General features: G+C 40.5%; 1 protein-coding gene across 3 annotated transcripts in view; it reads left to right on the plus strand.

Moving 5' to 3' along the window:
• The window catches only part of CXADR (CXADR cell adhesion molecule), a 225,769-nt gene that overhangs the window by 193,329 nt on the left and 16,454 nt on the right, over positions 1-15,986 (plus strand). For 2 of the 3 annotated variants that reach the window (XM_026664116.2, XM_026664115.2), the window contains exon 1: positions 6,080-6,237. The exons of the other annotated variant lie outside the window; for it this stretch is intronic. In XM_026664116.2, coding sequence (XP_026519901.1) covers positions 6,189-6,237 — 49 coding nt within the window. In that variant the 5' untranslated portion in view covers positions 6,080-6,188. Of the gene's footprint in view, positions 1-6,079; positions 6,238-15,986 lie in introns of those variants that run through there. 3 annotated transcript variants of the gene reach the window in all.

Genomic DNA, 15,986 nt, shown 5'->3' on the forward strand with positions numbered 1-15,986 from the left:
ACTGTAAAAGCGTACTGTATGACTTGTCATTTTGAGGCTTTTCGGCAAATGAGAAACCACAGCTGATTATATCTGTGGGAAATGTGTGGGAGAGATACTTCATTGACAAAAAAGAAGTTCGCATCTGTATGTCACTGTAAGAATTCCCCAGATGTATAAGTGATATTATATTATTATATTATTCTCCTTTTCCATTTTCAGAGAAACTATGTCAAGGCAAATCTTCCCTGTTTCTAATTCAAATGGTAAAATGCAATTGATCAAATCTTGAATGAACCAAAAGATTTTGGAAGTACCTAATCATTGGAGCAATGTCTTACATTGAAAATAATTATGTCCAAATAATTATTAACAGGAATTCTGTATCTTTGTGTGGATAGTTTTCTTTATAATATATTACTATTACTGTAAGCCTTATCTTAATATCTGCAGGTAGACTAGTCCAGGGGTCTCCAACCTTGGCAACTTTAAGACTTGTGGACTTCAACTCCCAGAATCTGGGAGACCCCTGGACTAGGTAACTAAATCTCTCTCTGCCATATTCCTTGGCTGTGAATAAGATTTTTAGCCTTATTTTCCTCAAACTAAATAATACAGATTTAGGGCCTCTAAATACACTTGTTTTAATTTTCAAATAGTATAACATACTTAAGCATTGTAACAGCCCTGAAATCTTGGGTACTTTTCACTATATTTTTAAGAAAAGACCAAACAGACATCTGTTCAGCATGGTCTGAGGACACTATGCAGGAAGTTGGACTAGAAAGACTTCAAGGTCCTTTCCAACTCTATGATTCTAAAACTTCTTCATGACAATTCTAAATTAGTGAATGCAATAAAGAATTCATACCATAGCCATCTTGAAAAAAGTTTATTATTTTGAAAGAAAAAGGCCTGAAGCCTGGTTGATTGTTGCTTGAGAAAGTCATTCCAGATTCATCTGATTGGAATATCAAATGTGTTTCATGGATAGATATAGGCCAGGTGGTGGGACAATATATATCAACAGAAGAAAAACAAAAACAGATGAAATGTCTCTCAATGCTTGTTATAAAATATTACATTTTGTTGATCAAATGTATACTTTGTCTTTCACATAGGAGTTCATGATGATACACATAATTATTTGTTCTTTTTTTCCCCCATCATCACAACAGCTATGGTATGTGAAGTAGATTGGGGTGAAAGAGAGTGACTAGTCCAAAATCACCCTATGACTTTCTAGGCTAAGGCTATCAGATCTAGGCTGAAAAAATATCTATACATTAGAACAGAAATGTAGCATAGAGGTACAGAAACTAGCTGTTTTAACAGTCAGTAAAGCAGTGTTTTGTTTAAATAAATAAACTGAGCTATTTATTTCCCATTGTTTTAAAATCATTACTGATTACAACTGTACACTAAATGATCATCCAATTCTTTTTTGAAGGATTAAGAAATCTTAACCCTCTCCGAGAATAAAATACTGTTTACACTTGTGGTATAGCTCAGAGAAACTTACCCAACCTGTTTTACTGTGTTTTGGAAACCATTTGCATATCCTATCTTTAATGTTATTAGAGTAAGTAGTATTTTGGGTTTAGAATAGAGAGTCATTGCAACCCAGTGAAGATTTCTAGTGAATAAACTTCTATAGTTATTACCAGCTTCCAAGTGCAATTCAAGGTGCTGCAATTCAAATCTTTCATGTTGCAGGGCCAGAACCACCTCTCCGACTATTTCTCCCCATTTACTAAGATCTGACAAGAGTGACATACTCAGGATCCTGTCACTTAGACAATATTATATGGCAGGATCCAGGATCCAGGTAGTTCTCAACTTACAACCATTCATTTAGTGACAGAGTTATAATAGCACTGAAAAAAGTGACTTATGACCGATTTTCACACCTATGACCATTGCAGTATCCCTGTGATTAAAATTTGAGTGCTTGGCAACTGGCATATATTTATGATAATTGCTCTGTCCCAGGGTCATGCAATCACCATTGGTAATCTTCCCAGCTGACTTTCAACAAGCAAAGTCAATGGGGGAAGCCAGGTTCACTTAATGACTGCATGATTTATTTAATAACTGCAGTGATTCACTTAACAACTGTGGCAAAAAGGTCATAAAATGGGGCAAAAGTCACTTAACAACTGCCTTGCTTAGCAACCAAAATTTGGGGCTCAATTGTGGTTGTAAATTGAGGATTACCCATTACATTTCTCTATTGCTGCTCCCACTCTTTATAACAAGATCTCATCTACCTGCCCTTTGAAAGGCATTAAAGATCTGGTATTTTTTCTACAGGTAGAAAAAATGGCATCACATATTGTATGAGGTATTTTTCCACCACTTTATGGACTTGCATGTGTTCTAAATTATAATCTAAAAAGTTATTCTAAGTCTAATCTGCTTTATTATATGGATTTTATTGACTAATTTTTATTTACTAATATTGTATATCACTTTTATTCATGGCCATATAAAGTAAATAAAGTAAGCAAATTAGCTGTAGGATTCTCACTATGGCACAAACATATACTATGAAGATTTCTTCAGTGTCATATTGTTTTATTCCTATCTTGTGCCTATGGCAAATGAATATGATAATCATTGCAGTTTTAGTGTAGTGTTTTTCTTCTGGTCCCTAAATATTTTTTTTACTGTGCAGACAATGTTTGACTGGATGATTCATAATAAAATTAGAAATTGAGATTTCTCTGCTCCTTATTAATCTTTTTAGGCTGCATGTATCTGAATGCCTTTCTGTCTCTTGTTGTGTACTGCTATGACCATTGAAGTTTGAGCTATACAATAGATATCTGGCTTCTGCACATGTATCATATTATGAAACTGTTATATGCATGGATTTAGCATTCTTTTAGTGGAGAAAATAGACCTGTGTTTTAAAAAATGACTTTCTGTGGATGTACTTTTTACTGATTTTATTATTTGACTGTAGTTTTTAAAAATATATAAATCACATAAGCTAATCAGTTCCAACTTATTTTCTTGTTATTTGTCAATTTAACCCATGTGTTATATTTAATAACTTTTATTAACATGATTGTGAAATTAGGCTGAAACAAATTTAGGTTGTAATCAGTTTTACTTATGATCCTGTAAATCAGGAATGTTGCTTTATTTCTGCTTTTCTCAGCAGGTACTAAGAGATTTTCTTTAAAAGTCTTTCTTATATCACATTTCTTCATTGTTTTAATGGATTGAAGGAGTTTAGTGTTATCTCATTAGTCTCTCTGAAGATTTCAGTGGAATATGCTAAGTCACAATATTAATCATACTTTCATGTAAGATCCTAAACATGAAATGTTGGTTTCACAGGAAATCCTTCTCTGCCAGCACCTACCCATATGCATCCTCTGAAATTTTGCATCACTATGCTCATTCAGAGCATTTCATGTCTGTTAGCTCACCTTCCAGGGAACTCTGTGACTAGCACAGGTACAGAATAGTGTTTCAGGTCCCAATACTCTCACACTTCACCAGCTTAATTATGAACCTGGTATTCTTTTCTTGTGGCTATTAATACTGATCTGGGTGAGTTTCTCATTCTCAAAATCTAAATTGTAACTCCGAGAGTTCCAGATCATTAGAACTGGTCTCAGGTCCACTAGTCATTTAACCCATCAGCACCATAAATGGCACCTTTCTACCACTGCTATCATTTCATGCCAGTTAGTAGGTCCCATAGCAGTAACTGTTGTTTTTTTCTTACTTGGTTACCAATCTATCCTGATATCTGTATTGTCTTCTTGAGTGTCACAGTCCCAGCTAGGTCTCAGCCCCACAGGTGATAGTAACCATAATGTCCCACTTCCTCTTGTCCCAATATGGTAAATGTTCTGATTGCAGGGTAGTACTCTAGTTCAGGTCCTCTGCCTCAGATCCTCTTCAACGATGTCAACTATAGATGCTGTCATTATTTTTGAAATGTCCAACTAGCAATTCTAAGCCACTTCTCCTGTCTACCAATTCTGCAAGTTGGGAACTCTACAACAGCAGTTCCAGTGATAGCTCCAAGGCTGTGATAGAAGAATGATTGTTCTCAAACTGCTAGCTTGTAGGTCTAAGTTGTGGATTACCTCTATTCTTTCTTCATTCTATTTTCTCCACAACAACCATCCTGTGAGGTGAATTGGAGAGATAATAACTATCACCAAGTCATCTAACTGGCTTTCATGCTTAAAGCAACAGTAGAACTTACAGTCTCCTGGTTTCTAAATGAATATTTCTACCTAGTTAAAACTTATACCACTATGCATTTGCTAGTTATGAAAGCTATTAATGTGTTCTGAATTAGCCAACTGCTTAGCTAATTAAATACATAAATCTGAAGTATGAGTTGTTTAGTAACTAGGAGTAATCATATATCTAATTTGGCAAACCTTAAATACTTTCTGTAATTTACGAAGCAGTTTTGAAGAACAGATCTCTGAAATCAGTGCTAAATATATACATAAAATCTAAATATATAAATAAATACTTAAGCATATGTTTTGTCTATTTTAGAAATCAAGCTAAACAAACTGTTAAACACAGTAAATTCCTTTGTAAATGGTAAACAGAACTTTCAATTGTATTTTCAGGAAGAAAAAAATGACATGCATCTACTGTTTCCCCTGTAATTTTATCCTGAAAACAGTTACTCAGATTACAAGGGAAAAATGTAGGTTTATTTACAGAAACCAATGATTTCATAAGATTGTACAGTGTATTAACATATTCATTTCAGCAGAATAAGAGACATCTTGGTTACCATCATCATACACAAGAGATTACTGATAAAAATTTAGGAAGAAGGCACATCATCTTCTTAGGTGACACTGATCCCTATAGAAGTCAGAAAAAAACAAACCCTTGGCTTTGTAATTCAGGGACAGGACTTAGGAGAAATGTTCTCAGCCCCCCAAAAGTATCATAGTTAAAGGAACACAATAGTAAAAATGGGGATTTTGTTTTTTACATATGCTCCTTCTCACTAATATATTTAACCAGTTATCTGTGCATCCAACTGTATTAACATTATTAAAAATCAAGTTCAGTGTGTCTTCTGAATATTGGGGTTTTTAAAAGCAGGAAAAGATATGCCAGTTTAAAAGGAAATGAAATCAGCCTATAGCTTTGCAATTAAGAGGTTTTTTTTCTCTCTCTAAATATTTCTGAACTTGAAGCTAGATAAACATGTATATCACTTACATTTAATAGCTGTTTTTGGCCAAATAATTTAGCAGACCTACTCACAGAATTTGCAAAAGACCCAGACAGGAAATAGATAAAAAGTTCATTTGACTATACGGTAGTTCTTCCAAAATCTGCTACATGCACACCATCAGTTCTGGCAGTTTTCATTACAAATTTTATATAGTGTCAATTTCATGCAATTTTGCTGTTTCATTCATGGTGATATATTTTTAGGTATCCCTATACATTCTTTCCCATTAGAGCACTTTTATCCCAATGGCCTGTATTTTGTGATAGAAACCTTGTCTTTCCAGCGATGTGTGTGATAAGTGCATGTAATTTGTGCGCAGGAGTCATAGACCCAGAGTAGTTACTTTCAGAGATTTCACTTCTTAGGGGTGAAAAGGTTTAAACGTCTGCACACGACTAGTATTTGCTCTGGGCTACATGAAAAGATGATTATAGTATGGCAGTTACTACAAAACGGTAACTACGGACTCTCATACACATGCACAAATTTCTCCCTTTCCATGGTTGTGTGGCGGATTTAAGAGGGTCCAGGAAGAAGTGGCCAAATCCACACAGACTTTCCTAAGCTTTCTGCACTTGTAACTATTATAGAATTGTGCGTGTATCGGAGAGAGAAGCCAGCTCATGGGAAGGATAGGGTAAGCGAGGGCACTTTTTTGCCTGTTGCAATTTCCCGGAGCCTGTATTGCTGGGAGTTTCTGCTTAGGGTGAATGAGCAACTGAGTAAGTGAAGGGGAGAGGTCAGCGCCTTTCTCTCAGATTTCGCCTGCCCTTAGCGTCGGGCAACTCCAGCGGAGCACCGCAGCAGGGCTGTGGCCGGGCGGAAGTGACGGCCGTTTCACCTGCTGGGCTGCGAGGGGACAGAGGAGGGCGGCGCGAGGCGGCGAGTGTCCATTGGGAATTCGCTCGAGAGTCGCTCCTTTTCCTCTGGCCGCCGGCGACTGCTTTCTCCCGCGCTCTCTCTCCCCGCCATGGCATCGCTGCTGCCGCTCTTGTGGGCTGTAACGTTTCTTTGCGCAGGTAAGGCTGGAAGTCAGCGAGGAAGAGCAGAAGACCCTCCCCGCCATCCCTCCGTTTGCCCACCCCAACCGCCTTTGTGCCCCTTCTTCTCCCGCCGCTCCCAATCGCCCAGCGTTTCTTTGGCGAAACACTCTCCAGGGAGATGGGAAAACAAAAACTCTGACTTAAAGGGATTGGAGCTTGGATGGATCGCGTTGCGAGATGACTCTGTGGCTCCTGTATTGTTGAGGCTTCTCAGGAGGGATCGGTTGTGAAAGGGCTCCGAAGAGGGGCGTGAGAGGGAGAGAAAAGAAACGCGCCTTTTTTCTTTTGCCTACTGGTGAGGTGTTTTTTTTTTTAAAGCTTCTTAGCGGTTCTCTTCCCCAAGTTCGTTTTAAAAAACACCAGTATGTCGGCCTCTTTCTTTTGGTGAAATCTTACCCTCTGGGGGGTGGGGCGAGCTGGAGGTATCAGGATTTCACTCTCTGATGATTCACCGGAGGCATTGTTGTGAGCTCTGGACTCGCGTAACTACTACTCTTCCCTACGCCCAGTTGCAAAGTCCTTCGCTCTCTAAAGTAGTGAACCAGGCGAAGAATTGAATTGAAAAATGTAGGAGCAAAACATGTTTTTAAGAGAGGCGCTTACAACTATAGTTCTTGTTTTATTTTGTTTTTAAAGTTTCACAAGTTTTACACCCACTGGATCTTTACTCCATAAATCCGGATGATATGAGGCAGGTGCTGCCAGAATTATTTCCAAATAAGCTGCCCTTGTGTAGTTTTGTTAGTAACCCTTGGAAAAGCTTCTGAAACTAAATGAAGGAAACAAAAGCTTTTCTAACAGTCTCTTTCTGATCAGAACTTGGCCTTATTTTGCTTCAACGCGACACTCATTACCTTTGCAAAAGTGCAAAAAGAACATTTAAGGGTACCAGTTGCCGCCCAATTTAGGACTTGTTCTTAGCTTTTTTAACACTAACTTTCGTAGCTTTTCTAAATGAAGAATGGACGAGTTATTAGAAATAGAATAAACCTCACACATGTCAGGCCAACCTGTACTTAGGGCTTCTAATTGACAAGTACGGGGATGTAGAATTGCAAAGAGTGTCTATTATGGAGATTCTCCATCATCCTAGTCATGGCTGTCCCAAAGCTGAAGAAGTGTCTTGGATGAGAAGCGAAAGGTTTTCAAAGAAAAACAAAGTCCAGTTGCCTCTTAAAAAGCACCTTTGGTATAATTGCAAAGATTATTATTTAAAAATTTAGTCTTTTATATCTTTAACACTAGGCACTAAAGATACAGCCTCAAGAAGCTTTTATAGGACATATTTTTTACACATATTGGTAATATGCCTTCCAGAAAAAAAATGTTAGAATCCAAATAACTATATAAAATACTTTTTAATTCTGTTTGGAAGTATTATTCCTTAATATGCATTTGAAATGCTTATAGTTTTTAATTATACCCATTTTAGGTATACTTAGTTAGAAATCATGCTGCAGACTATATTCAGAACTTTATGATTTGACAGATTTACCCTTACCTGCCATTTTAGACCCACATTGGGAGGAATAAAATTAAAGTGATAACCTAAATCAAAATTAGTAAGTCTCCTTATTCGAATATGTGTTCTTGTACAGTAACAACTAGAAGTGCAGGTAAAACAAGAAGACATTTGCTTAAACATTATGCTAGTTCCTAAAAGTTTTATGTAGAAGTATTAAGCTTACGATATGCAAATACTTCGGTTATTTAGAACATATCTTCAGGTGTTCTCCAACACAACTTTTTAAAAATTAAATTTGTATGCCATCCAACTCCAGAGACAGACTCCGGGTGGGCTACAATTTTTTTAAAAATACACAGATCTGTATGAAGGTTTCTCTTCATAAAGTTGAGTGATAATAGGATTTAAATCATTTAATGCTAGGAAACTGCTGTCTTGCTATAATTATTTCCTGTGTTCAAAATGTAACTCAAACTGTACACAAATGGAATTCAATTTATACCAACACCTGTGAGGTTAAAAGCTAGGGAAACTAAAAGCTTTTCAGCATTTTCCAGCTCTTTGTTTCCTGCCCAGATATCTTATGCCACTGTTGATGTCATAGTTTTGCAACATTACTCATAGGATAAAAATCCTTTTGGGTCATCAAGTAATATTTTGTGTGTATATCAATATCTGTATATCATGTTCACTTTAAATACAAACTACTGAAATAGGAAATTCAAACAGCATTTCCTCAGATGTTAATGAACTAATTATTATTCACAAAAAAGTATGTAAAAACATTAACAATTTTAAAATACAAAATTTTGCCTTTTAACAATAACTATAAAATAATTCTGAACATCCTATAGAACCTAAGCAGGCAATTTAAGCAATGTAAACTTGGCAGAACCACATATTTAAACAGTAGATGGGTCCTGTAGACATGATCCTGAACCTTTTGCTTGCCATCCAGTTGCAAATTTCTAAAACTGAAACATCTGCAAATGTTCACTTTTATAACTTGTAATCCTGCATGTTCAAAAGTTTTGTTTTAATAACTTCAGGCTGGAATTATATTTGGTTAATAAGTACCACTTTTAAAACTCAATTTAAGGGTTTCAAAAATATTCAAAATAAAGATTGTCCTCAACTAACTACCACAGTTGGGACTGGAATTTCCACCATAAATCATTGTAGTCATAAGTTGAATCAGACTTGATTTTAAAACAGTGTTTACAATTGTCATTAAGTGAATCATGACAGTTGTTAAGCGAATCCAGGTTTTTGAATGGATTTCCTTTTTTGCTGTAAATCAGCAAAACAGGTCACAAATCATGATCACATAACTGCAGGATCCTGCAACAGGTTGTAAATGTGAGTTCATGCTCACATTGTGTCAAGTGAAAAGGACATCTTTTTCGGTGTTTGTTCTAGAACACAGGTGCCAAACTTGCCGTCACATGACATGGGCATGGATGTGGAGCTGGGGTGGCCGTGGCCTGCATGTGACACATCTGGCCTGTGGGCTGCTAGTTTGACACCCCTGTTCTATAACGAATTGTCATTCTTCATTGAATCAGTCAATTTCAGCTTTTTTGGCATCAGTGATGGGGGCATAGACCTGGATTATTGTGATGTTGAATCATTTGCCTTGGATTCAAACCAAGATCATTCAATCATTTTTGAGATTGTACCCCAGCACTGCTTTTCCTACTTGAGTTGACTATGACTATCCATTTCTTCTATGGGATTCTTGCCTATAGTAATAGATCTACTGGTTGTTAGAATTAAATTTGTCCATTCCATCTACCGTGTTCCTCACAAAATAAGGCCGGGCCTTATTTTTTTTTGAGTCCCCCAAAAACGGCTAGGACAACTTTTCGGGGGTGAATTAATTTCTTCCCCCCAACACACACCAGCGCCGTCTCCAACAACAGCGTCTGAGTCGCTTCTGCTTTTCCCCTGTGCCCGTAACAACAGGAAAAAAAAGATTTTGAGGTACCTGGGAGTGCTGCTCGCTGCGTTTTGGTTTAATCCCGAGCGGCTGGGTGGGCGTGAGAAGAGCCAAGCGAGCATCTCTGCTGCTGCTACCCTTGGTGCTCCAGCCTCGGGCTCTGCAAGTTTGCAAAAATCCCGGTGCGCAGCCCGTTCCTGCATTCCAAGCTCCCAGGCCGAGCTGCAGCTGTCCCTCTCTTGCCAGCACTGTCTCCAATAACAGCGGCAGCAGCGGCGGGAACCGTGGAAGTGTTTTAGCTGCTTCTCGGGTGGGGGAGCCCCCTCTGTAACCCATGGTTCCTGCCGCTGCTGCCACTGTTATTGGAGACGGCGCTGGCGAGAGAGGGACAGCTGCAGCTCGGCCTGGGCGCTTGGAATGCAGAAACAGGCTGCGCACCGGGACTTTTGCAAACTTGCAGCGCCCGAGGCTGGAGCACCAAGGGTAGCAGCAGCAGAGACGCTCCCTCAGCTCTTCTCACGCCCACCCAGCCACTCAGGATTAAACCAAAACGCGGCATGCGGCGCTCCCAGGTACCTCAAAATGTTTTTTTTCCTGTTGTTACGGGGACGGGGGGAAAGCAGGAGCGACTCAGACACTGTTGTTGGAGATGGCGCTGGCAAGAGAGGCGCCAGCACTGGTGGGAACCGTGGAAGCTACGAAGGCCTGAGAAGCGGCTGAAATGCTGCCGGACATCCACGCCAACGCCGCCCGCCTGCTGACCCGGGTAAGGGAGTATTAAGGGAGCTCTCCGTGCTCCACCATGGTGTTAGGAGCGACTGATGGTGAGGCATAGCTGCCCGCGGGGCACTCCTAATGGCAAGTTCCCACCCACCCACCCCCAATTTCGCATGTTTTAAACTAGGCCTAAATTTGGAGGGAGGGGCTTAATTTCATTTTATGCCTAGAAAACATGCTGGGTCTTCCTATTGGGAGGGGCATATTGTTGGAGAAACATGGTAGGTAGTTCATTGATTCCCGAGATGTTGATGTTCAATCTTGCCATCTCATCTTTGATGTCATCTTTGATGACATTAATTTATCTTGATTCATTGATCTTACATTCCAGGTTCCTATGCAATATTGTTCTATACAGCATTGAACTTTCCTTTCACCACCAGACACATCCACAGCTGAGCATCTTTTCAGCTTTGGCCCAGCCACTTCACTTTTTATGAAGCTACTTCTAATTGTCCACTGCTGTTCCTCAGTAGTGTATTGAACACCTTCCAACTTAAAGTTCTCATCTTCCGATGTCATTTTAGACTTTTCATAAGTGAAGCTGATATGCTATATTAAAGGTGGAAAAAATTTGGAAGTGATTTAATTTTGTCTGATTTTTTCACATCTCAAAAACCTAGCATTTTAATAGAGGTGTGTAAATTTTCTATATCCACTGAAACCCCAAGAGTACTGGGATAATAGGCTTGTAAGGACAAGCATCAGCTAGCAACTAGACTGCTGTATTTTAGAGTAGATATACTGAGTATGTAGACATAAATTTAAGTATATACAGTATAGAGCACACTGTAGTAGTCTAACTAATGATGAGACACAAGTCACAACTGTTCTTCTATCCATGGCTTTCATCTGCCCTGCCCTTCCTGTTGGGCCACATCCAGAAAGCATGGTTAGGAAACTAACCACTGAAACACTTTTATTTGTTGACTTATCATGTGTGAGAATAGTGGGTAATTAAATCCAGACAGGTCTGAAGTGCTATTGGTGTATTGTATAGGAAATGTGGTAAAGATTGAAGTTTAGCATTTGGGGGACATGTTTGTACTCTTCTCTATGAATGGGTTTGTGTAATATATCTGCCTTTTATCAGCTACATCTTAACCTTAGCTAATCATATTTGGACCGAGCTGTATTTGGATTCTGTTTTGACAGCTGCAGTGGGTTCTATATGGGTTAATAACTTGAATACAGCAGCTGAGTACTGCATAGTGAAACTAAAGAGATTGCATTATGCTTTTATTGAATTGCTAGTTGCTTATCAGACACAATTTATGATACGGATATTCATATCAAAAACACTAACCAGCTTGGGATTTAAATACCTAAAGGACTCTACCTTTATAGTACTATACAAATCTGTAGTGGAAGCACTTTTGAATGCCCCACTAGCAGAAGCCCATTTGGATGACATATGAAAGAGGGACTTCACCTTTCCTCCTAAACCAGGGGTGGGCAAACTACGGCCCGCGGGACACATCCGGCCCGTTGGTCATTTTAATACGGCCCGCCTCTGAAAAAAAAATATTCCTCTCTGAAAAAAAAATATTCCTCTCTGAAAAAAAAATTGGGGCCGGCCAAAAGAGACCCCGCGCGCCAAAAATTGCACACACAACACGGAGCTGGGCAGCCGCTTCCTGGTAACGGGGCCAAGGCCACCGCCCGGGAACGCCCACTGCTTTCCCTCGCCAGGGCTGGGCGGTGGCGTGTTGCCCTGCGCTGCGTGGCCCCGCCTGGCAGCATGCTTCTCAGCTGGTCTCCTCCTCCTCGGCCATACAGAACAAACAGGCAGAGAAGGAGGAGACCAGCCGGCTGGTTGGGGAAGCTTTCTGCGCCGAAAGAGGCAGCTACTAATCTCCGGCTTTGCTCCGCTTCTCCAATGGTCCGGCACCACCCTGTTCTTCTTGTGCTGCGAAAGAGGCGGCTAATGATCTCCGGCTCCGCTCTGCTTCTCTAACATCCGGCGCCGCCCTGTTCTGTGTCAGGCCCAGCAAGTCCGAGCAGCCGGCGCACAGAACAGGGCGGTGCGGATGTTGGAGAAGCAGAGCGGGAGCCGGAGATCATTAGCCGCCTCTTCGCAGCACAGAAGCTCTCCCCAACTGGCCAGCTGCTCTCCTCCTTCTCTGCCTGTTTGTTCTGTATGGCCGAGGAGGAAGAGACCAGCCGGCTGGTTGGGGGAAGCTTTCTGAGCCGAAAGAGGCAGCTACTAATCTCCGGCTTTGCTCCGCTTCTCCAATGGTCTGGCACCACCCTGTTCTTCTTGTGCTGCGAAAGGCGGCTAATGATCTCCGGCTCCGCTCTGCTTCTCCAACATCCGGCGCCACCCTGTTCTGTGTCAGGCCCAGCAAGTCCGAGCAGCCGGCGGACAGAACAGGGCAGCGCCGGATGTTGGAGAAGCAGAGTGGAGCCGGAGAAGAAGCCTCCCCCAACTGGCAGCACAAGAAGCCTCCCCAACTGGCCAGGTGCTCTCCTCCTTCTCTGCCTCCTTCTCTGCCTCTCCCCTCTTGCTCCTCACAGTTGCCCTGAGCTGGTGCGGTTCTTTACTTGGGCAGCCAGACGCCCGCAGCAGCGCCCGCAGCAGCAACAGGCAGTTCTGCACAGTCCGCACATCACAGGTGAATTAATTCCCTGTTGAAGCAACAGATGGAGACAGAGGCACGGGGGGGGGGGGGGGGAGGCAGGCAATCCAGACACTCTATGCAGGCCGTGGGAAAACAGAGAGGAGGCAGAGGTGTGAGGGAGGGAGGCGATCCAGATGCTCTGTGCAGGCCATGGGAAAACAGAGTCAGGCTGGAGCAGGAGGCTTGTCTTTGCACGGCAGCACCAGCAGAAGACAGGCAGAGGTGTGGAGTGGAAGGCAGGCAATCCCAACACACTGAGCGGGCCACAGGCAAGCCAAGAGACGGGAAGACAAGCCTCCCATGGCTGGCCAGCCACTCCGGCCAACTGACTCTAGGCTTTCCCGCAAGCCATGAGGCTCTTCTGGATTGCCTGCCTTAGCCCCTGCACCTCTGCCTCTGTCTGCTGCTGGTGCCCCTGCACAGATAAGCCTTCTCCGGCCATTGGCTGCTCCAATCCACCAACTCTTGGCTTTCCCACAGCCCGCATGGTACATCCAGGTCACATGCCTCTCTCTGGCTCCACCTGCTGCTTCGACAGGTAATCAAGTTGCCTGCGTGGGCTGCGGCTCCTGGCGGACACCATTAGCCACACACGCTTGCCGTCTCTATGCTGGCCATGCCTATGAAGCCCCTTCACTAGGGTTTATTTTTGGGCTAGGGTTTATAATTAGGCATGCTTAAAATCAGACCAGGGCTTATGTTTGGGGTAGGTCCTATTTTTGAGGAAATGGTAATTAGTTTTTAATGTTAATATTTATATTATACTAACAATTTAATAATCTGAGATAAATTTCTTATATTCTGAGCCTAGGACAAGTTACTGGTCCCCGAAAGTGTCTAAAATTTATTTTTTATAATGTAGTGCTTCCAAAGGTGTCACTTTATTTCAATAAAGGTTAAAGTAAAAAAGGGTCCACAGTCATCAACTAATTATATTCTGGTATTATCAATAAGTGCCTAGAGACACTTGAAAACAGGCGAAGTAAATATTGTTTACCACTGGTATTCCAGAATTGGTTCTCTTTAAGAAGAGTAATTCAAGTGTTAAATGATCTCATATAAAGAGAACATTCTATTTATTTTAAAGGTCTTTATACTGTATTTGCAAACCACTCAGTATATGGGAAATATTGTAATTGTAAGAAGGAAAAGGATAGAAATGGAATAATGTTGTTGGAAAGGAAGACTCAATTTCTGATTTCTTGTATTGTTACCATAAGCATTTCTTGTAACATCAGTATTAATGTTTATTTTTTTAACATTGAAGTCTATTAGTATTCTCCCCTGTAATGAAAACTAAACTTATTTTTATCTTGGATGGAATTAAATAAAAATGTATAGCTAAAAACAGTCATTATATTTTTATATGTTTGAAAATAGTTTTGCATTAATTTTTTGAACTAGTATAAATTATTATATCAATTGTAAATTTTTAGATGATTATTTCATAGCATTATGGCCAGAGTTTCAGGCTTATCCTCAAAATGTCATTTTGGTATTATTTAATAATATACAACGGTATATATTTGGCAAATTTTTCACTTCTATCAGAAACAAATGCCATTATAGGTAGTCCTCAACTTACAACAACAGTTGAGTCCAGAATTTTGGTTGCTAAGTGAGTGAGTCCCACCCAGTTTTACAACCTTTTTTTTGCCATGCTTGCTGTAATTGGTAAGTAAATTGTGCAGTTGTTAAACAAATCTGGACTCTCCCCTTGACTTTGCTGTTGGAAGCCAGATGGGAAGGTTGCAAATGGTGATGACATGACCCTGAAGTGCTACAACCATTATAAAAACATGCTAGGTGCCAAGCATCCAAATTTTGATCACATAATCATGAGGATGGTATGACAGTTTTAGCAGTAGAAATAGCACTTAGACTTATATAGCAATAGCACCTAGACTTACATACTACTTTATAGTGCTTTACAGCCCTCTCTATATCCACTGTGTATTTCACTCCATAATGCTTAACAGCACTTTGAGTGGGTTACAATGTTACACCCAACAATCTAGGTCCTCATTTTATCAATCTCAGAAGCATGGAAGGCTGAGTCAACCTTGAGCCTGTCAGGATGGAACACGAGGATATGGGCAGAATTAGCATGCAATATTGCATTCTAACCACTTTGCCATCAGGACTCTGTAAGTGTGAGAAATGATTGTAAATCACATCTTTCAGTGCTGTTGTACCTTTGAGTAGTCACTAAATAAATGTCATAGTAAGTTGAGGACTACTTGTACATAGAGGTAAAATGTACTTAATTTATTGAGATTTTTGCTGGTTAAATTTAAAATAAATAATAAAATTTTGGACTTTTATTGATAATATATATAAAGGAACACAAACAAATGTTGGTGTTTTCCTTAAATGCCTCTGAAATATTTCTCCGATCATTAAACCATATGTTGAAATGTATTATATCTTGAAATTGACTTGCTTGGGTTTCAGAGGGAGCTTGAGGTTGTCCAGGAGGTCTGCTAAACAATCTAACTGAAGTCCTGAACACTATGTGGAAGAAAGGGGCACCGTAGGCTTTTGATCTGATTGCATTTCAGTGAACAGCATAGTATTGTGTTGATTCTCTTCCTTTCTCCGTGGTTGGTTCCAGTCAGTGTTGAGAGGAAGTCCAGTCTATGCCCTCTTTGTGGGATTCCACAGACTGGATTCTTGCTTCCTGTTTAACATCCATGTAAGGTGTTGGGTAAGGTCATCTGACAATTTGGAATAAGGTATCATCATTGTGCTGATTATACTCAGCTTTATATCTATAGCTCTGACCGTTTCAGTGAATTGCAGACATCTTGTCTGGTCATATGACAGTCTGGATGTGTCATAATCGGCTTTGGTTCTGGTGCTGGAAATGATCCACCCTAACCCTCCTTCCTTCTCTACCTCCCCCTCACCCCAGTTGTAATAA

Source organism: Notechis scutatus, chromosome 5 (genome assembly GCF_049901735.1).
Source record: "Notechis scutatus isolate UNSWTSFEM ecotype Mainland chromosome 5, rNotScu1.2, whole genome shotgun sequence".
In the NCBI taxonomy this organism is placed as follows: domain Eukaryota; kingdom Metazoa; phylum Chordata; class Lepidosauria; order Squamata; family Elapidae; genus Notechis; species Notechis scutatus.